We start from the raw sequence: 21,880 nt of genomic DNA, 5'->3' as shown, positions 1-21,880 counted from the left end.
AACTTAGTTATACATGTCAACGTAGTTATACATGTCAACGTAGTTATACATGTCAACATAGTTATACATGTCAACTTAGTTATACATGTCAATGTAGTTATACATGTCAATGTAGTTATACATGTCAACCTAGTTACACATGTCAACGTAATTATACATGTCAATGTAGTTATACATGTCAACCTAGTTACACATGTCAACGTAGTTATACATGTCAATGTAGTTATACATGTCAATGTAGTTATACATGTCAACCTAGTTACACATGTCAACATAATTGTACATGTCAATGTAGTTATACATGTCAACGTAGTTATACATGTCAACCTAGTTACACATGTCAACGTAGTTGTACATGTCAATGTAGTTATACATGTCAATGTTATACATGTCAACGTAGTTATACATGTCAACTTAGTTATACATGTCAACGTAGTTATACATGTCAACTTAGTTATACATGTCAACTTAGTTATACATGTCAACGTAGTTATACATGTCAACTTAGTTATACATGTCAACTTAGTTATACATGTCAACTTAGTTATACATGTCAACGTAGTTATACATGTCAACGTAATTGTACATGTCAATGTAGTTATACATGTCAACGTAGTTATACATGTCAACTTAGTTATACATGTCAACTTAGTTATACATGTCAACGTAGTTATACATGTCATATTAGTTATACATGTCAACGTAGTTATACATGTCAACTTAGTTATACATGTCAATGTAGTTATACATGTCAACCTAGTTACACATGTCAACGTAGTTATACATGTCAATGTAGTTATACATTTCAATGTAGTTATACATGTCAACCTAGTTACACATGTCAACATAATTGTACATGTCAATGTAGTTGTACATGTCAACGTAGTTATACATGTCAACCTAGTTACACATGTCAACGTAGTTGTACATGTCAATGTAGTTATACATGTCAATGTTATACATGTCAACGTAGTTATACATGTCAACTTAGTTATACATGTCAACTTAGTTATACATGTCAACGTAGTTATACATGTCAACTTAGTTATACATGTCAACTTAGTTATACATGTCAACGTAGTTATACATGTCAACTTAGTTATACATGTCAACGTAGTTATACATGTCAACGTAATTGTACATGTCAATGTAGTTATACATGTCAACGTAGTTATACATGTCAAATTAGTTATACATGTCAACTTAGTTATACATGTCAACGTAGTTATACATGTCAACGTAGTTATACATGTCAACATAGTTATACATGTCAACGTAGTTATACATGTCAACGTAGTTATACATGTCAACGTAGTTATACATGTCAACGTAGTTATACATGTCAACGTAGTTATACATGTCAACTTAGTTATACATGTCAACGTAGTTATACATGTCAACGTAGTTATACATGTCAACGTAGTTATACATGTCAACGTAGTTATACATGTCAACTTAGTTATACATGTCAACGTAGTTATACATGTCAACTTAGTTATACATGTCAACGTAGTTATACATGTCAATGTAGTTATACATGTCAATGTAGTTATACATGTCAACTTAGTTATACATGTCAACGTAGTTATACATGTCAACTTAGTTATACATGTCAACGTAGTTATACATGTCAACCTAGTTATACATGTCAACTTAGTTATACATGTCAACGTAGTTATACATGTCAACTTAGTTATACATGTCAATGTAGTTATACATGTCAATGTAGTTATACATGTCAATGTAGTTATACATGTCAATGTTATACATGTCAACGTAGTTATACATGTCAACTTAGTTATACATGTCAACGTAGTTATACATGTCAACTTAGTTATACATGTCAACTTAGTTATACATGTCAACGTAGTTATACATGTCAACTTAGTTATACATGTCAACTTAGTTATACATGTCAACTTAGTTATACATGTCAACGTAGTTATACATGTCAACGTAATTGTACATGTCAATGTAGTTATACATGTCAACGTAGTTATACATGTCAACTTAGTTATACATGTCAACTTAGTTATACATGTCAACGTAGTTATACATGTCATATTAGTTATACATGTCAACGTAGTTATACATGTCAACTTAGTTATACATGTCAATGTAGTTATACATGTCAACCTAGTTACACATGTCAACGTAGTTATACATGTCAATGTAGTTATACATTTCAATGTAGTTATACATGTCAACCTAGTTACACATGTCAACATAATTGTACATGTCAATGTAGTTGTACATGTCAACGTAGTTATACATGTCAACCTAGTTACACATGTCAACGTAGTTGTACATGTCAATGTAGTTATACATGTCAATGTTATACATGTCAACGTAGTTATACATGTCAACTTAGTTATACATGTCAACTTAGTTATACATGTCAACGTAGTTATACATGTCAACTTAGTTATACATGTCAACTTAGTTATACATGTCAACGTAGTTATACATGTCAACTTAGTTATACATGTCAACGTAGTTATACATGTCAACGTAATTGTACATGTCAATGTAGTTATACATGTCAACGTAGTTATACATGTCAAATTAGTTATACATGTCAACTTAGTTATACATGTCAACGTAGTTATACATGTCAACGTAGTTATACATGTCAACATAGTTATACATGTCAACGTAGTTATACATGTCAACGTAGTTATACATGTCAACGTAGTTATACATGTCAACTTAGTTATACATGTCAACGTAGTTATACATGTCAACTTAGTTATACATGTCAACGTAGTTATACATGTCAACGTAGTTATACATGTCAACGTAGTTATACATGTCAACGTAGTTATACATGTCAACTTAGTTATACATGTCAACGTAGTTATACATGTCAACTTAGTTATACATGTCAACGTAGTTATACATGTCAATGTAGTTATACATGTCAATGTAGTTATACATGTCAACTTAGTTATACATGTCAACGTAGTTATACATGTCAACTTAGTTATACATGTCAACGTAGTTATACATGTCAACCTAGTTATACATGTCAACTTAGTTATACATGTCAACGTAGTTATACATGTCAACTTAGTTATACATGTCAATGTAGTTATACATGTCAATGTAGTTATACATGTCAATGTAGTTATACATGTCAACCTAGTTACACATGTCAACGTAATTATACATGTCAATGTAGTTATACATGTCAACCTAGTTACACATGTCAACGTAGTTGTACATGTCAATGTAGTTATACATGTCAATGTAGTTATACATGTCAACCTAGTTACACATGTCAACGTAATTGAACATGTCAATGTAGTTATACATGTCAACGTAGTTATACATGTCAACCTAGTTACACATGTCAACGTAGTTGTACATGTCAATGTAGTTATACATGTCAATGTTATACATGTCAACGTAGTTATACATGTCAACTTAGTTATACATGTCAACTTAGTTATACATGTCAACGTAGTTATACATGTCAACTTAGTTATACATGTCAACGTAGTTATACATGTCAACGTAGTTATACATGTCAACTTAGTTATACATGTCAACGTAGTTATACATGTCAACGTAGTTATACATGTCAACATAGTTATACATGTCAACTTAGTTATACATGTCAACTTAGTTATACATGTCAACGTAGTTATACATGTCAATGTAGTTATACATGTCAATGTAGTTACACATGTCAACCTAGTTACACATGTCAACGTAGTTATACATGTCAACGTAGTTATACATGTCAACATAGTTACACATGTCAACGTAGTTGTACATGTCAACCTAGTTACACATGTCAACTTAGTTATACATGTCAACGTAGTTATACATGTCAATGTAGTTATACATGTCAACTTAGTTATACATGTCAACGTAGTTATACATGTCAACCTAGTTACACATGTCAACGTAGTTATACATGTCAATGTAGTTATACATGTCAATGTAGTTATACATGTCAACGTAGTTATACATGTCAACGTAGTTATACATGTCAATGTAGTTATACATGTCAATGTAGTTACACATGTCAACGTAATTGTACATGTCAATGTTGTTATACATGTCAACGTAGTTATACATGTCAACCTAGTTACACATGTCAACGTAGTTGTACATGTCAATGTAGTTATACATGTCAATGTTATACATGTCAAAGTAGTTATACATGTCAACTTAGTTATACATGTCAACTTAGTTATACATGTCAACCTAGTTACACATGTCAACGTAGTTGTACATGTCAATGTAGTTATACATGTCAATGTTATACATGTCAACGTAGTTATACATGTCAACATAGTTACACATGTCAACGTAGTTGTACATGTCAACCTAGTTACACATGTCAACTTAGTTATACATGTCAACGTAGTTATACATGTCAACTTAGTTATACATGTCAACTTAGTTATACATGTCAATGTAGTTATACATGTCAACTTAGTTATACATGTCAACGTAGTTATACATGTCAACCTAGTTACACATGTCAACGTAGTTATACATGTCAATGTAGTTATACATGTCAATGTAGTTATACATGTCAACGTAGTTATACATGTCAACGTAGTTATACATGTCAATGTAGTTATACATGTCAATGTAGTTACACATGTCAACGTAATTGTACATGTCAATGTAGTTATACATGTCAATGGTATACATGTCAACGTAGTTATACATGTCAATGGTATACATGTCAACGTAGTTATACATGTCAACCTAGTTATACATGTCAACTTAGTTATACATGTCAACGTAGTTATACATGTCAACGTAGTTATTCATGTCAACTTAGTTATACATGTCAACGTAGTTATACATGTCAACGTAGTTATACATGTCAACGTAGTTATACATGTCAACTTAGTTATACATGTCAACGTAGTTATACATGTCAACTTAGTTACACATGTCAACGTAGTTGTACATGTCAATGTAGTTATACATGTCAATGTTATACATGTCAACGTAGTTATACATGTCAACCTAGTTATACATGTCAACTTAGTTATACATGTCAACATAGTTATACATGTCAACGTAGTTATTCATGTCAACTTAGTTATACATGTCAACGTAGTTATACATGTCAACTTAGTTATACATGTCAACGTAGTTATACATGTCAACGTAGTTATACATGTCAACTTAGTTATACATGTCAACGTAATTGTACATGTCAATGTAGTTATACATGTCAACGTAGTTATACATGTCAACTTAGTTATACATGTCAACTTAGTTATACATGTCAACGTAGTTATACATGTCAATGTAGTTATACATGTCAACCTAGTTACACATGTCAACGTAGTTGTACATGTCAATGTAGTTATACATGTCAATGTTATACATGTCAACGTAGTTATACATGTCAACCTAGTTATACATGTCAACTTAGTTATACATGTCAACGTAGTTATTCATGTCAACGTAGTTATACATGTCAACGTAGTTATACATGTCAACTTAGTTATACATGTCAACGTAGTTATACATGTCAACGTAGTTATACATGTCAACGTAGTTATACATGTCAACTTAGTTATACATGTCAACGTAATTGTACATGTCAATGTAGTTATACATGTCAACGTAGTTATACATGTCAACTTAGTTATACATGTCAACTTAGTTAAACATGTCAACTTAGTTATAGTACACGTAGTTGTACATGTCAACGTAGTTATACATGTCAACGTAGTTATACATGTCAACGTAGTTATACATGTCAATGTATTTATACATGTCAACGCAGGTTTTGATCCCGTGACTCCAAAAGAAGAGACATGGCATTAACTCACTGAGCCAATCAGAGGTTGTGGGCGGGGCTTCAACAAAGTGTCTTATAATGAAGGAACATCAAAGCGAACTATCGTTTCTGTTTCAATCCTTTGACGTCAGAATCTACTGATTGACGGTGAGATATAGTTTAACATGTTTAAACTCCAGACATTAAAACAAAGTTGATACTTTGTCATGAAACTATCTAAATGATGCAGCAGTGATGACGTCACCTGATCGTTTATGCAAGTATGATCCAGTAACTCGGTACTCGTTTGGTTTTGTCTTGTGTTAAGATGAATTGAATTTAATTACTGAATTTAAAATTCTTCAAAAAATGATAGTATAGAGATAATACTTTTGTTTAAACGCAGGCGTGCACGACAACCAAACAACATCTGTCAAAGCGCCTGCATTGTTTTGATGCTTCAAGTCCAAAGTGTTGTGGACGAGCGTGAGGAGCAGGAGGAGAATCTTCTCGTGAGGAGCAGGAGGAGGATCTTCTTGTGAGGAGCAGGAGGAGGATCTTCTCGTGAGCAGCAGGAGCAGGATCTTCTCGTGAGGAGCAGGAGCAGGATCTTCTCGTGAGGAGCAGGAGGAGGATCTTCTTGTGAGGAGCAGGAGGAGGATCTTCTCGTGAGGAGCAGGAGGAGAATCTTCTTGTGAGGAGCAGGAGGAGAATCTTCTCGTGAGGAGCAGGAGGAGAATCTTCTCGTGAGGAGCAGGAGGAGAATCTTCTCGTGAGGAGCAGGAGGAGAATCTTCTTGTGAGGAGCAGGAGGAGAATCTTCTCGTGATGAGCAGGATGAGGATCTTCTCGTGAGGAGCAGGAGGAGAATCTTCTCGTGAGGAGCAGGAGGAGGATCTTCTCGTGAGGAGCAGGAGGAGGATCTTCTCGTGAGAAGCAGGAGGAGAATCTTCTCGTGAGGAGCAGGAGGGGAATCTTCTCGTGAGGAGCAGGATGAGGATCTTCTCGTGAGGAGCAGGAGGAGGATCTTCTCGTGATGAGCAGGATGAGGATTTTCTCGTGAGGAGCAGGATCTTCTTGTGAGGAGCAGGAGGAGGATCTTCTCGTGAGGAGCAGGAGGAGGATCTGAGGAGCAGGAGGAGTATCTTCTCGTGAGGAGCAGGAGGAGGATCTTCTCGTGAGGAGCAGGAGGAGGATCTTCTCATGAGGAGCAGGGGGAGGATCTTCTCGTGAGGAGCAGGGGGAGGATCTTCTCGTGAAGAGCAGGAGGAGGAGCTTCTCGTGAGGAGCAGGAGGAGGATCTGAGGAGCAGGAGGAGAATCTTCTTGTGAGGAGCAGGAGGACGATCTTCTCGTGAGGAGCAGGGGGAGGATCTTCTCGTGAGGAGCAGGAGGAGGATCTTCTCGTTCAGTTGGACTTCAACATAAAGCTGGGAAAGATTACGAGGAGAAAGAAGTCGCTGCTGTCTGGTGGTGAGTTTGTTCATTCATTCATCAATCGTCATGTTACGTGTTTCAACTACTTTCTAGCGCGATCTGATGACGTCGATGATCTCTTGATGCAGAGCATCTTTGTTTTTATTGTCAAATATACTTGTTATTAATGCAGGGGGACAGGCGGTGCAGGCTGTAGTCTGACCAATCACAGCCCTTTAAAACGGGATCCCGCCCTCAGTCTTCTCTCTGATTGGTTGATCGAACTTAGTTCCGGACTCCAACCAAGAGACACACATTGTTAAGGACGTACTTAACGTTAGTGTCCAACGTCATCCAAACACACACACATAGCGACCTGAGGTAGACTCACAAAACATTAGTAATTATTCATGAAACTATTTCAAGATAATAAGTAGAAATTGTGTTTTTAAAACGTCTCAAGTGTTGGCTCCACCTTAACACTCGTCCATGCGCGTCTTGCATGTACGTCATAGCGTGACGTCACTGTACAGCACAGAGCCGCTCGAGTCATACTCCGTGAGTCTGAGTCACAGAATGGACTCATGAGCCTCCACTGCTCCTCAGAACCTCCTGCGACAGCCGCGGATCTTCCGTCCATCTCTGCGAGGAACGAACGAGCTGCAAACATAACCGCGACCAAGACCCCGGTAAACAAATCATCCTCTGCGATAATGCTCGGTTCACGGGAGGACACGAGCGTCTGTGGCTTATCACTGACGCGAGATGTTCCTTCACTTCATGTCGGTGGTGTTTGACACACCTGAACGTCTGTGTTGTGGACGGACATGGACGTCTGTGGTGTGGACGGACCTGAACGTCTGTGGTGTGGACGGACATGGACGTCTGTGGTGTGGACGGACATGAACGTCTGTGGTGTGGACGGACCTGAACGTCTGTGGTGTGGACGGACCTAAACGTCTGTGGTGTGGACGGACATGAACGTCTGTGGTGTGGACGGACCTAAACGTCTGTGGTGTGGACGGACATGAACGTCTGTGGTGTGGACGGACATGAACGTCTGTGGTGTGGACGGACATGAACGTCTGTGGTGTGGACGGACATGAACGTCTGTGGTGTGGACGGACCTAAACGTCTGTGGTGTGGACGGACATGAACGTCTGTGGTGTGGACGGACATGAACGTCTGTGGTGTGGACGGACCTAAACGTCTGTGGTGTGGACGGACATGAACGTCTGTGGTGTGGACGGACATGAACGTCTGTGGTGTGGACGGACATGAACGTCTGTGGTGTGGACGGACCTGAACGTCTGTGGTGTGTACAGACCTAAGCGTCTGATGTGTGGATGAACCTAAACGTCTGTGGTGTGGACGGACACCACCGACCTAAACGTCTGTGGTGTGTACAGACCTAAGCGTCTGATGTGTGGACGAACCTAAACGTCTGTGGTGTGGACGGTGTGTACAGACCTAAACGTCTGTGGTGTGGACGGACCTGAACGTATGTGGTGTGTACGGACCTAAACGTCTGTGGTGTGGACGGACCTAAACGTCTGTGGTGTGGACGGACCTGAACGTCTGGTGTGGACGGACATGAACGTCTGTGGTGTGGACGGACACCGGACGGACCTAAACGTCTGTGGTGTGGACGGACCTAAACGTCTGTGGTGTGGACGGACCTGAACGTATGTGGTGTGTACGGACCTAAACGTCTGTGGTGTGGACGGACCTAAACGTCTGTGGTGTGGACGGACCTGAACGTCTGGTGTGGACGGACATGAACGTCTGTGGTGTGGACGGACATGAACGTCTGTGGTGTGGACGGACACCGGACGGACCTAAACGTCTGTGGTGTGGACGGACCTGAACGTCTGGTGTGGACGGACATGAACGTCTGTGGTGTGGACGGACACCGGACGGACCTAAACGTCTGTGGTGTGGACAGACATGAACGTCTGGTGTGGACGGACCTGAACGTCTGGTGTGGACGGACATGAACGTCTGGTGTGGACGGACCTGAACGTCTGGTGTGGACGGACATGAACGTCTGGTGTGGACGGACATGAACGTCTGGTGTGGACGGACATGAACGTCTGGTGTGGACGGACATGAACGTCTGTGGTGTGGACGGACATGAACGTCTGTGGTGTGGACGGACACCGGACGGACCTAAACGTCTGTGGTGTGGACAGACATGAACGTCTGGTGTGGACGGACCTGAACGTCTGGTGTGGACGGACATGAACGTCTGTGGTGAGACAGAAGTCTGGGGGCAACATGTGCGAGTCACAAACACATCAGTACGTTCATGTCAATATTGTCGCTGGATATAAGAAGTATTCACAGTCCATGTTAGTAGTGATGCTGGAATATATACAACGTTGATCGTCAATAACTTGACAAGTAACAACGTTTCTCTTGATCCTTTTTTCTTCTGGATCAAAGGCACATGTTGTGTCAAAGGCAGGATCGAACCTGCTCTGACATTAAAGATGGCGTATGTGTCCTGATGAACCCACTGATCTACCTAATGACCCCCCAGACTGAGCTCCTCCAGACTAGGGTCTGATGAAGAGATCTTTCCAAGCTGCTTCTACATGTGTAGGTTTGAAGTGTTCATGTGAACAGATCTTGGTAATGATACCAATCCTTGTGACCGAGGCTGTGACACAATCTGATGACACTTTTCAGCGTCTGATCCCAGCAGAGCTTTCATCGTGATGATGACCTCAGTCTCACTGTAACATCTAGACTCTGACACAAGGTTTCTGCTGTAGGTTTTCTAGCTAAAGCATCACAGATTCACACTCGCATCGGACCGTCAATAATTGATCATTATTCCAGATGAAAGCATTTTCTTTTTCCATAGATAGATAGATAATAGACGCACCTTTATTGATCCCTCTGAAGGTCCAGCCAGCAACACAGAACAAGAACAAAGTTTCTATAAAAAGAAAGTGCGACACAATCTAAGGCTAAAGATAAAGAACATGGATCAAAGAAAAGACAACAAAGACAAAGGATACGAGTAATGAATGAGTCCCTGAGTCTATGAGTGTTGCATCATGGGAAGATACGAGGAGCAACATCTGTGTGTGTTTCAAGTCTTTGAAGAGAGTGTGATGGACGTCAGAGTGAGTCGCTCTGATGGTCTCGTGTGAACGTCAGAAACCCAGTGAGAAACCTCCTCACATCTGTCAGGGGTTTTATCTGAGATGCTTCTGGTGTAGATCGTTCTGGAGTCGCAGGGAGTTGAAGTGGATGATCAGAGGTGTCAGTCAAACCTGCTGCTGCGACACCTGTCGCATCATCTGTGATTCAGGAGGAACGTTCTGATGACGAAGCAACAAACCATGAGTGACGTGAAAGTGTTTCCTCTCCCGACACAGTTGCCACGAGTGCGGCACCGGCAGGAGCCCGCCAGCGCCGCCATGATGGAGGGAGGAGGCATGCAGCTGCTGAACCGCGACGGCCACAGCATCTCGCACAACTCCAAGCGCCACTACCACGACTCCTTCGTCTCCATGAACCGGATGCGACAGCGCGGGCTGCTGTGCGACATCGTGCTTCACGTTTCCAACAAAGAGATCAAGGCCCACAAGGTGGTGCTGGCGTCCTGCAGTCCATATTTCCACGCCATGTTTACAAGTAGGTCCCAATGAAAAGTACACACCCTGCTGTTTACTCCTTGTTGCTTCTGACCGGATGACCAATGTGAATTGTTATTTCAATCTAATCGATACAGTGATGATGAATATCAAAACTACTATCATGAAGTATTTAAGTGCATCTATATCCTCTTACAACGTCTCCATATTTTCCGCACTATTAGGCACCAGATTATAAGACGCACCATCAATGAATGGCCTGTTTTAGAAGTGTTTTCATAAATAGTTTGCACCGGATTATGAGGCGAATAAAAGATGCAGTCAAACGTTTGACTGGAGTTACATTATCCACTAGATGAGCTAAAGGGAAGGTCAAGTCAGATAAAGTCAAACTTTATTAAGCGTCTGACAACTTTGTTCACTCCCATGGTAAAGATTTTTAAGAGGCTTCAAGCAGCAGCGCGTTGTGAGCAGACAAATGTTGAGCGCATGTATGACGGCTAGAGCGCACGTGTATGACATGTTGAACGCACGTGTGTGACATGTTGAACGCACATGTGTGACAGCTAGAGCGCACGTGTATGACATGTTGAACGCACATGTGTGACATGTTGAACGCACGTGTGTGACAGCTAGAGCGCACATGTGTGACATGTTGAACGCACATGTGTGACAGCTAGAGCGCACATGTGTGACATGTTGAACGCACGTGTGTGACAGCTAGAGCGCACATGTGTGACATGTTGAACGCACATGTGTGACAGCTAGAGCGCACATGTGTGACATGTTGAACGCACATGTGTGACAGCTAGAGCGCACGTGTGTGACATGTTGAACGCACATGTGTGACATGTTGAACGCACGTGTATGACATGTTGAACGCACATGTGTGACATGTTGAACGCACATGTGTGACATGTTGAACGCACGTGTATGACATGTTGAACGCACTTGTGTGACAGCTAGAGCGCACGTGTATGACATGTTGAACGCACATGTGTGACATGTTGAACGCTCGTGTATGACATGTTGAACGCACATGTGTGACATGTTGAACGCACGTGTATGACATGTTGAACGCATGTGTGTGACAGCTAGAGCGCACGTGTATGACATGTTGAACGCATGTGTGTGACAGCTAGAGCGCACGTGTATAACTGGTTGAACGCGCAGCAGATTTATTTTGAGTGTACAAGAACCAACACACACTCGCTCAAACCGGTGGCAGTAATATCACTCCATAGACTTCGGCCATGATGTGACGTGCGTCGTAAATCCCACCCTGTGTTGACGTAATGACGTGATCCCGCCCCCGGCGTGTCGGCTCGGTGGGCTCAGAGTCATGAAAGTGTTTGTAAACAAGTCACCAGCAGGTAGTGTTCATATATAAGATGCTCCGGATTATAAGTCGTTTTTTGAGAAAATTAAAGGCTTTTAAGTGAACCTTATAGTGCGGAAAATGCGGTAGTCCCTAATAAGAGTAGACTTTCACTCCTGTGTTGAATCTGCATGTGGTGAAAAAATCACAGAGGATTTTGTCTAATATCATGTCTTTGAAAGTCTTAACTCTTGCTGATGTTGGAATAAACGACAGCAGACGGTAAAGATCTGCAAAATAGTAAAAGGGATAGAAAATGAATTCTTCCTGTTAAATACAGTTTGTAAATATACTGGTTTTCTTTGGCCTTGACTTCGATTGATTCAAGATTTTGGCCCCTTGTAGGGTTGAGTTTGACACCCACAAGTTCCTACTGTGAGTCTCTGACGGGGACGAAGGAATCTGTTTGTATGTCACTATGAGAGGAGGTTTGAATCCCACCGAGACACGTCGCACTGTTTTAACGGACATTTTATTTCCGCAGACGAGATGTCGGAGAGTCGGCAGACGCACGTGACGCTACACGACGTGGACTCGCAGGCTCTGGAGCAGCTGGTCCAGTACGCCTACACGGCAGAGATCGTGGTCGGCGAAGGGAACGTGCAGGTGAGCGCGACTCGCATGGTGCCGTGACCCGCGTTCACACCCTGGCGTGGCCTCCAGACTCTGCTGCCGGCGGCCAGTTTGCTGCAGCTCAACGGGGTGCGGGACGCCTGCTGCAAGTTCCTGCTCAGCCAGCTGGACCCCTCCAACTGTCTGGGCATCCGGGGCTTCGCCGACACGCACTCCTGCAGCGACCTGCTCAAGTCGGCGCACAAGTACGTCCTGCAGCACTTCGTGGAGGTGTCCAAGACCGAGGAGTTCATGCTGCTGCCGCTGAAGCAGGTGGGTGTGCGCCGTGTGTGTGAGTCAGCGACCGTTGTTGTGTGTGACTCACCACAAGTACACACACCACAAGGACACACACCTCAGCAGGAGAAGCATGTTCACGCGCTCGCGACAGAACAGCTACTATTCCAGCATCACTGCTGCTGACTTGACAACACGACGCAGGTTAAGAAATATTCTAAACAAACTTCACGTCCAACACCAAAGCTGTAGAATCTGACAACAAATGTGTCTTGAAATAAGAACGTAAGCTGTGTATTTACACCAATATCTCTGTACAAATATTAGATTTTTATGTTCAGAACTAGAACACATGGTTCATACACAATCATTTCAATATATCACTATATATTCATTCATTCAACTTGTTAAAATGAACATTATTTACGATCTAACCTTAAATATTTATGTCACATGAGATCAATTCGAAACTTGTTTCCTTTGAGTGTGTTTTGACTGGAATCATTTCAAGTCTTTCCTTAAGAAGTCATTGTTCGACATCACTGTCGTACGACGGTCACTTCAACTGGTCTAGTCTCTGACAGACGTATGCGTGACGGCGTCACACGAGATGATTCTACTGAGATCCATGTTAAGCTGCAGAACGGAGGATTAAAAATGGACATTTCTCTTTGACTTTCCTGTCATCAGGCGAGTCAGGCTGTGGTTTCAGAAGATGATGATGTCATCATGTGTGTCACAGAGATGTGTCCATGTTCTGACCAGTCGTGGAGCTGATGTCCTCGTCTGAGCGCTCTGGTCAGACCAGCCCCTCCCTGTCCCGTCACTCACTCCACCAAAGACCTCCTGCTCGTCCAGACACTGAACCTCCAGACACTGAACCTCCAGACACTGAACCTCCAGACACTGAACCTCCAGACTCGCACCAGACTTTAGAACAAATGCTTTTGTCGTTTCTTTAGTGACGCAGTCGACATCAGCCGCTTCTCAACACGATGTTTGGACACGTTTTGTCTTTTAGTTCTATTGCTTCAACAAAAAAGAGAGACGAACAATTACAATATGTAACTCAAATTCTACAGCCGTACTGAGGATGAGAGGATACAGTGAGTCCAGCAGCTTCCAAAGCTGATGTTTGGACATATTTTGGTTTGAAAACAAATGAAAGTAGTTATGACTTTGTCAAGAGTCATGTGGTCTGTGAATACTACAACACCAGAGTCAAGTACTGGACAATACTACACATATATACTTGTTACAACACTATCACAACACCAGAGTCAAGTACTGGCCAATACTACACATATACTTGTTACTACACTATCACAACACCAGAGTCAAGTACTGGACAATACTACACATATATACTTGTGACTACACTATCACAACACCAGAGTCAAGTACTGGACAATACTACACATATATCCTTGTTACTACACTATCACAACACCAGAGTCAAGTACTGGACAATACTACACATATATACTTGTTACTACACTATCACAACACCAGAGTCAAGTACTGGACAATAATACACATGTATACTTGTTACTACACTATCACAACACCAGAGTCATGTACTTGACAATACTACACATATATACTTGTTACTACACTATCACAACACCAGAGTCAAGTACTGGACAATACTACACATATATCCTTGTTACTACACTATCACAACACCAGAGTCAAGTACTGGACAATACTACACATATATACTTGTTACTACACTATCACAACACCAGAGTCAAGTACTGGACAATACTACACATATATACTTGTTACTACACTATCACAACACCAGAGTCAAGTACTGGACAATACTACACATATATCCTTGTTACTACACTATCACAACACCAGAGTCAAGTACTGGACAATACTACACATATATACTTGTTACTACACTATCACAACACCAGAGTCAAGTACTGGACAATACTACACATATATACTTGTTACTACACTATCACAACACCAGAGTCAAGTACTGGACAATACTACACATATATACTTGTTACTACACTATCACAACACCAGAATCAAGTACTGGTCAATACTACACATATATACTTGTAACTACACTATCACAACACCAGAGTCAAGTACTGGACAATACTACACATATATACTTGTTACTACACTATCACAACACCAGAATCAAGTACTGGTCAATACTACACATATATACTTGTTACTACACTATCACAACACCAGAATCAAGTACTGGTCAATACTACACATATATACTTGTAACTACACTATCACAACACCAGAGTCAAGTACTGGACAATACTACACATATATCCTTGTTACTACACTATCACAACACCAGAGTCAAGTACTGGACAATACTACACATATATACTTGTTACTACACTATCACAACACCAGAGTCAAGTACTGGACAATACTACACATATATACTTGTTACTACACTATCACAACACCAGAATCAAGTACTGGTCAATACTACACATATATACTTGTAACTACACTATCACAACACCAGAGTCAAGTACTGGACAATACTACACATATATACTTGTTACTACACTATCACAACACCAGAATCAAGTACTGGTCAATACTACACATATATACTTGTTACTACACTATCACAACACCAGAATCAAGTACTGGTCAATACTACACATATATACTTGTAACTACACTATCACAACACCAGAGTCAAGTACTGGACAATACTACACATATATCCTTGTTACTACACTATCACAACACCAGAGTCAAGTACTGGACAATACTACACATATATACTTGTTACTACACTATCACAACACCAGAGTCAAGTACTGGACAATACTACACATATATACTTGTTACTACACTATCACAACAGCAGAGTCAAGTACTGGTCAATACTACACATATATACTTGTAACTACACTATCACTATATATCGTATCCTTGTATCATGATGTGTACAACAATAACTTCTAATATATGTGTTGCAGGTTCTAGATCTAATATCCAGCGACAACCTCAACGTTCCCTCAGAAGAGGAGGTCTACAGGTCTGTGTTGAGTTGGGTGAAACACGACGTGGATGGACGGAGGCAGCATGTTCCTTGGGTAGGACCTTCTTCAGCGCCTCCTCCTCTGCCCTGGTCTGACCTCTGACCCCTGCAGCTGATGAAGTGCGTGCGTCTGCCGCTGCTGAAGCGAGACTTCCTGATGAGCAACGTGGACACGGAGCTGCTGGTGCGACACCACTCCGAGTGCAAGGACCTGCTGATCGAGGCCCTCAAGTACCACCTGGTGCCGGAGCAGAGAGGCGTCCTGAGCAACAGCAGGACTCGACCCCGGCGCTGCGAGGGCGCCAGTCCGGTCCTCTTCGCCGTCGGTGAGTTGATGCCACACACTTTGATTTTCATCCAATTTGATTTTATTTTCCCCTTGATTTCCCACTTTATTGAAGGCACCTCGTGTGAAAACTCTCGTGACGTATCCACATGTTGTAAATGTGGAAGTCGTCCTCTTAAATGCAGTAGTTCTACATCATGACGTCGTTTTGAAGTTATTACTTAATAAAGTTCTCTCTGAAAACGAGATGATGGTTTGGATAAACATTGTGACGTCAGACTGAAGCAAACGTGAAGCTCTAAACACGTGTTATCGTTTGTCGTAGCATCACTTCTACAGACTACCACAACATTTACTAATCAGTTAAGAGCCTACATGTTAATAAACAAAATAAATATTTATGTAAACATGGTGAGAGTTACTTCTGCCTTTAGGTGTTTTTCTAATGTGTACATTAAACAGCAAACCTTAGTTTTTTTATTTGTTTTTAACGTACAAAATGGGAATTTCAGGGCTGAGTTAGAAATTTACGTGACTCCTTGAATGCAACTTGTGTTTTTTTGGCCAATCAGAGCAAAGTGGGCGTGGTCGCTCACACGAAATCTCGTCTCGGCCGAAACATAGCATTTTAAGTGGGCGGGGCTTAAGCGTATTTTCTAATGTAAATATCTTTATTAATTGAGAGTTTTGTGCAAATAAGTATAAATATTGTATACAATAAGCTTCAAGCAGTAGCTTTACTTTACTTATGATGTTATGTTATCCATGTTTTTGTCAATAAAACATATATTCAAAAAGAAGTTACTGGGACTCGATCATTCGAACGATGTTGCTGTTTGACGTCTTCTTTTTAATTTGTATTTTTTTATTGCATTACTTGTATATATATATATAGAGTATATTATTTGAACAAGAATGATGATTATTAATACACATTAAACAAATGTTTTTCCAGTTAAAAAGCACAGGAAGGAGAAGAACTTACTTGCGTTTGTCTCCAGGCGGCGGCAGCTTGTTCGCCATCCACGGCGACTGCGAGGCCTACGACACCCGGACCGACCGCTGGCACATGGTGGCGTCCATGTCGAGTCGACGGGCGCGAGTGGGCGTGGCGGCGATCGGGAACAGACTCTATGCTGTCGGGGGGTAGGTGGGATCCCGGGGGTGCAGGGACCCCTTTAATGACGTCTCTCCTCAGATACTGCGGGACGTCAGACCTCGCCACCGTGGAGTCGTACGACCCCATCACTAACGTCTGGCAGCCGGAGGTTTCCATGGGAACGAGGCGGAGTTGTCTGGGCGTGGCGGTCCTGCACGGCCTCCTCTACGCCGCCGGGGGCTACGACGGCGCCTCCTGCCTCAGCAGGTGAGCTTCAGGGACGCGTGGGTGTCGGCGTGGACGCCGTGACACGCGTGTGCTCTCAGTGCAGAACGGTACGATCCCCTCACCAGCACCTGGACCTCCATCGCTGCCATGAGCACCCGCAGGAGATACGTCCGTGTGGCCACTCTAGGTAGTGCACCCAGTGAGCGGCGTGACTCAGGGCCTGGACTCTGACCCGTGTTTGTTTCAGACGGATGCTTGTACGCGGTGGGAGGATACGACAGCTCGTCACACCTGTCCACGGTGGAGAAGTACGAGCCTCAGGTGAGACTCTTGACTGAACGCTGCACAACAGGAAGAATGCATTCTGGGTAGATCTAAGTAGAACCTGGTCATTGAACCTGATCAGAGGCAGGAGACGAGACGTTCAGGATTCTGATGATGAACTTCCATGAGTCTGAAGTGCGGCTGTGACAACAGAGCAACACGTGGACGGCCATCGCTAACATGCTGAGTCGGCGGAGCAGCGCAGGCGTGGCAGTGTTGGACGGGATGCTGTACGTCGCCGGGGGCAACGACGGAACCAGCTGCCTGAACTCAGTGGAACGTTTCAATCCCAAATCCAACACCTGGGAGGGAGTGTCAGCCATGAACATCCGCAGGTGCGTCATCATCTTCATCATCGTCATCATCGTCGTCATCGTCACCATCGTCACCATCGTCATCATCTTCTTACTCATCATCATCTTCATCATCTTCATCATCATCATCATCGCCATCATCTTCATCATCGTCATCATCTTCATCATCTTCCTCATCTTCCTCATCATCATCACCATCACCATCGTCATCATCTTCTTACTCATCATCATCGCCATCATCTTCATCATCGTCATCATCTTCATCATCTTCCTCATCATCATCACCATCACCATCACCATCGTCATCATCTTCTTACTCATCATCATCTTCATCATCATCATCATCATCATCATCATCATCATCATCATCACCATCATCATCATCATCTTCATCGTCATCATCATCATCACCATCATCATCATCTTCATCGTCATCATCTTAATCCTCTTCATCATCATCATCTTCATCATCATCGTCGTCGTCATCTTCGTCATCATCGTCATCATCTTCATCGTCATCATCTTAATCCTCTTCATCATCATCCTCATTATCATCATCACCATCTTCTCCACCCTCCTCTTCATCACTCTGATCTTCTTCATCATCTTCATCTTCTTCACCATCTTCATCTTCATCATCACCATCATCTTCTTCATCATTATCATCATCTTCATCATCTTCTTCACCATCTTCATCCTCCTCCTCTTCATCACTCTGACTTTCATCATCATCACATCATCATCATCATCTTCTTCACCATCTTCATCCTCCTCCTCTTTTTCATCACTCTGATCTTCATCTTCTTCACCATCTTCATCATCATCACATCATCATCACATCATCATCACCATCATCATCTTCACCATCTTCATCCTCCTCCTCCTCTTCATCACCCTGACCTTCACCACACTTCTATCATGTCTCCAGGAGCACTCACGACCTGGTGGCCATGGACGGCTGGTTGTACGCTGTGGGTGGTAACGACGGCAGCTCCAGCCTCAACTCCATCGAGAAGTACAACCCTCGCAGCAACAAGTGGGTGGCGGCGTCCTGCATGTTCACGCGGCGCAGCAGTGTGGGCGTGGCTGTGCTGGAGCTGCTCAACTTCCCGCCGCCGTCCTCGCCGACCCTCTCCGTCTCCTCCACCAGCCTTTGACACGGGGTCACGCCCCCGCTGACCCCAGCTGCTAAAGCCCAGACTGGATCTGGGAAGAGACGCAACTGCTCCGTCTAGAGATGGACAGAGAGAGAGAGAGAGAGAGAGAGAGAGAGAAGGATGACATCATGAGAGAATCTTTCACTACCTTTGAGAAAAAACATCTACAGCTCTAAACATCTTTTGTTGCTCATGTGACTTGAAACTAACTAGTTCACCCTCTTATCCTCCGTCCATCTACAACCCTGAGGCTCCTTCTCACTCCTCTCTATCTCCTCTCACTCCCTCTCACTCCTCTCTCTCACTCCTGTCTCACTCCTCCCTCTCACTCCTCTCTTTCTCCTCTCACTCCTCTCTCTCACTCCTGTCTCACTCCTCTCTCTCACTCCTCCCTCTCACTCGTCTCTCACTCCTCCCTCTCTTACTCCTCTCTCCCTCTCGCTCCTCTCACTCCTCCCTCTCTTACTCCTCTCTCCCTCTCGCTCCTCTCACTCCTCCCTCTCTTACTCCTCTCTCACTCCTCCCTCTCTTACTCCTGTCTCACTCCTCTCTCTCACTCCTCCCTCTCACTCCTCCCTCTCTTACTCCTCTCTCTCACTCCTCCCTCTCACTCCTCCCTCTCACTCCTCCCTCTCACTCCTCCCTCTCACTCCTCCCTCTCACTCGTCTCTCACTCCTCCCTCTCTTACTCCTCTCTCCCTCTCGCTCCTCTCACTCCTCCCTCTCTTACTCCTCTCTCACTCCTCCCTCTCTTACTCCTGTCTCACTCCTCCTCTCTCACTCCTCCCTCTCACTCCTCCCTCTCTCTCTAACATCTCTAAAGTGAGTGATCCACACATGAGAGTCTCGTATGTAAAGTTCTGGCTTCAATGTTTCGTCTGCAAGACTTTATTTTTGTGCTCAAGGTGTATTTAAAGACGCTGAAGGTGTTTCTGTTGAGAATGTAAAGCTTGTGAAGCTTCTGATTGGTTCAAACGCATGTTTACATTTGTGGCCTCGACCTCCTGCTGGGAGCTTGACAGTGTTGTAGTGCTGCTGTGTCACGCTAGGTGGCAGTATCAGGCAATGTTTCCACACCACCAGAGCGCATGGACCAGATATGACTTTATTTAAACCTTTTTTATATTTAAAAACAGAGTTTTATGTTGAAGTATTTATAAAGTAAATTATTCTATTTTTGTTGCTGAGAGAAGGAAACAGATTAAGGGGTTCTGCAGGTCAAGAGGTCGAGAGTGTTACTTTTTTTGTACTTGACTACACAAGCATGATGTGACTGTATGTTCGTGACGTTCACGTGTCTGATGCTCGGCAAGTGTTTCCGGTGCTGAGTAGAGACTTTGAGGTTCTGGGTCTACATTTGGTTTCATTTCTAAAACAAAACATATGATTTAAAAATAGAAAACGTGAGATTCTTGTCACTCAACACTAATAAACTCCTTTAGATTTTTTTATTTTACTTATATTTTTAATTTAATTTACGGTTTTAAATTAAATCAACTTTAATCTTGAATCTCCACATTATTTTATATTCCTTCAAATGTTATTTAATAAAAAGACATTACATACAAATTAATTGGCTGCTTTAAAAATATACATAATGATGCAGATTTTCTCATTTAGAAGAAACACTTTTGAAATCAATGCCTGTCGTGTGGAGAAAACGTGGATCATTTGTCGCTTCAACTCATCACTGGATCAGGACATGTTGAACCAACTGTAGCTTTACTTAGAAAATCTCAATTTCAAGATGGAATAAAAGAAAAAATGAAGAATTGCCTCAAATATGTGTTGACTTACATTGTGTTGTGTTTAAATGAACACAAATGTTGTTTCCTGTATCACATCTTACTTTGATTTTAACTTCATCTTGATCTAATTTATTATTATTTATCTGGAATAACTGTCTGGATATTTTAATTTCACGTTTGAAGTCAGAGTTCTTTGATTGTGGCTGTTTTGAATCGAGGCAGCTCGTCGATTGACACTTAAATACAACAATTGAATAAAAGGTCTTTGGGTTCAGAGGTCATCGTTCAATCTACACCTGAAGAGTGTTGGTGTCGCTACACTTGGATCCATCGCTTCCGTGTGTGTTTCCAACTTTTAGTTTTGTATGAAAACATTCAATATTTTTTTGCACTATTGTAAAATGGAGCAATATACTGTAAAACAGAAATAAAGTTGTTTTCCCCAGACTGACGATCTCTGTGGTTTAGATTTACTTTTGTTTGCTTGAATAATAAAAACATTTCTGTCTTTGATGCACTAAAATTAATATGACAACCTTTTTCTTTCATTTCTCTTCTGGTCAAAACCTTGTTTAAACAGGTGTGAGGGTCAGAACACTCTGGCTGGAGAACCTCTCGACAGACTGAACTGAACATAAAGTCCTAATGTTCCGTTGAGCTCCGTCCAACAG

At 42.2% G+C, this 21,880-nt stretch overlaps 1 protein-coding gene across 1 annotated transcript; it reads left to right on the top strand.

The window, feature by feature from the left end:
• The first annotated feature begins 7,701 nt into the window (after window positions 1-7,701).
• klhl17 (kelch-like family member 17) lies at window positions 7,702-21,654 on the top strand. The gene is made up of 12 exons (XM_087781071.1): window positions 7,702-7,864; window positions 10,565-10,823; window positions 12,646-12,767; window positions 12,825-13,046; window positions 15,992-16,108; window positions 16,166-16,379; window positions 17,341-17,485; window positions 17,538-17,705; window positions 17,765-17,853; window positions 17,914-17,987; window positions 18,144-18,325; window positions 19,233-21,654. The coding sequence occupies exons 1-12, from the start codon at window positions 7,760-7,762 to the stop codon at window positions 19,459-19,461; spliced, it is 1,926 nt and encodes a 641-aa protein (XP_087637197.1). The 5' UTR covers window positions 7,702-7,759; the 3' UTR covers window positions 19,462-21,654.
• The last annotated feature ends 226 nt before the right edge of the window (window positions 21,655-21,880 follow it).

The sequence above is a fragment of the Callionymus lyra genome, chromosome 19, assembly GCF_982586985.1.
Source record: "Callionymus lyra chromosome 19, fCalLyr1.hap1.1, whole genome shotgun sequence".
NCBI lineage: Eukaryota > Metazoa > Chordata > Actinopteri > Syngnathiformes > Callionymidae > Callionymus > Callionymus lyra.
The sequence above is the reverse complement of the archived record's forward strand: the minus strand, read 5'-3'. Positions and strand labels throughout refer to the sequence as shown.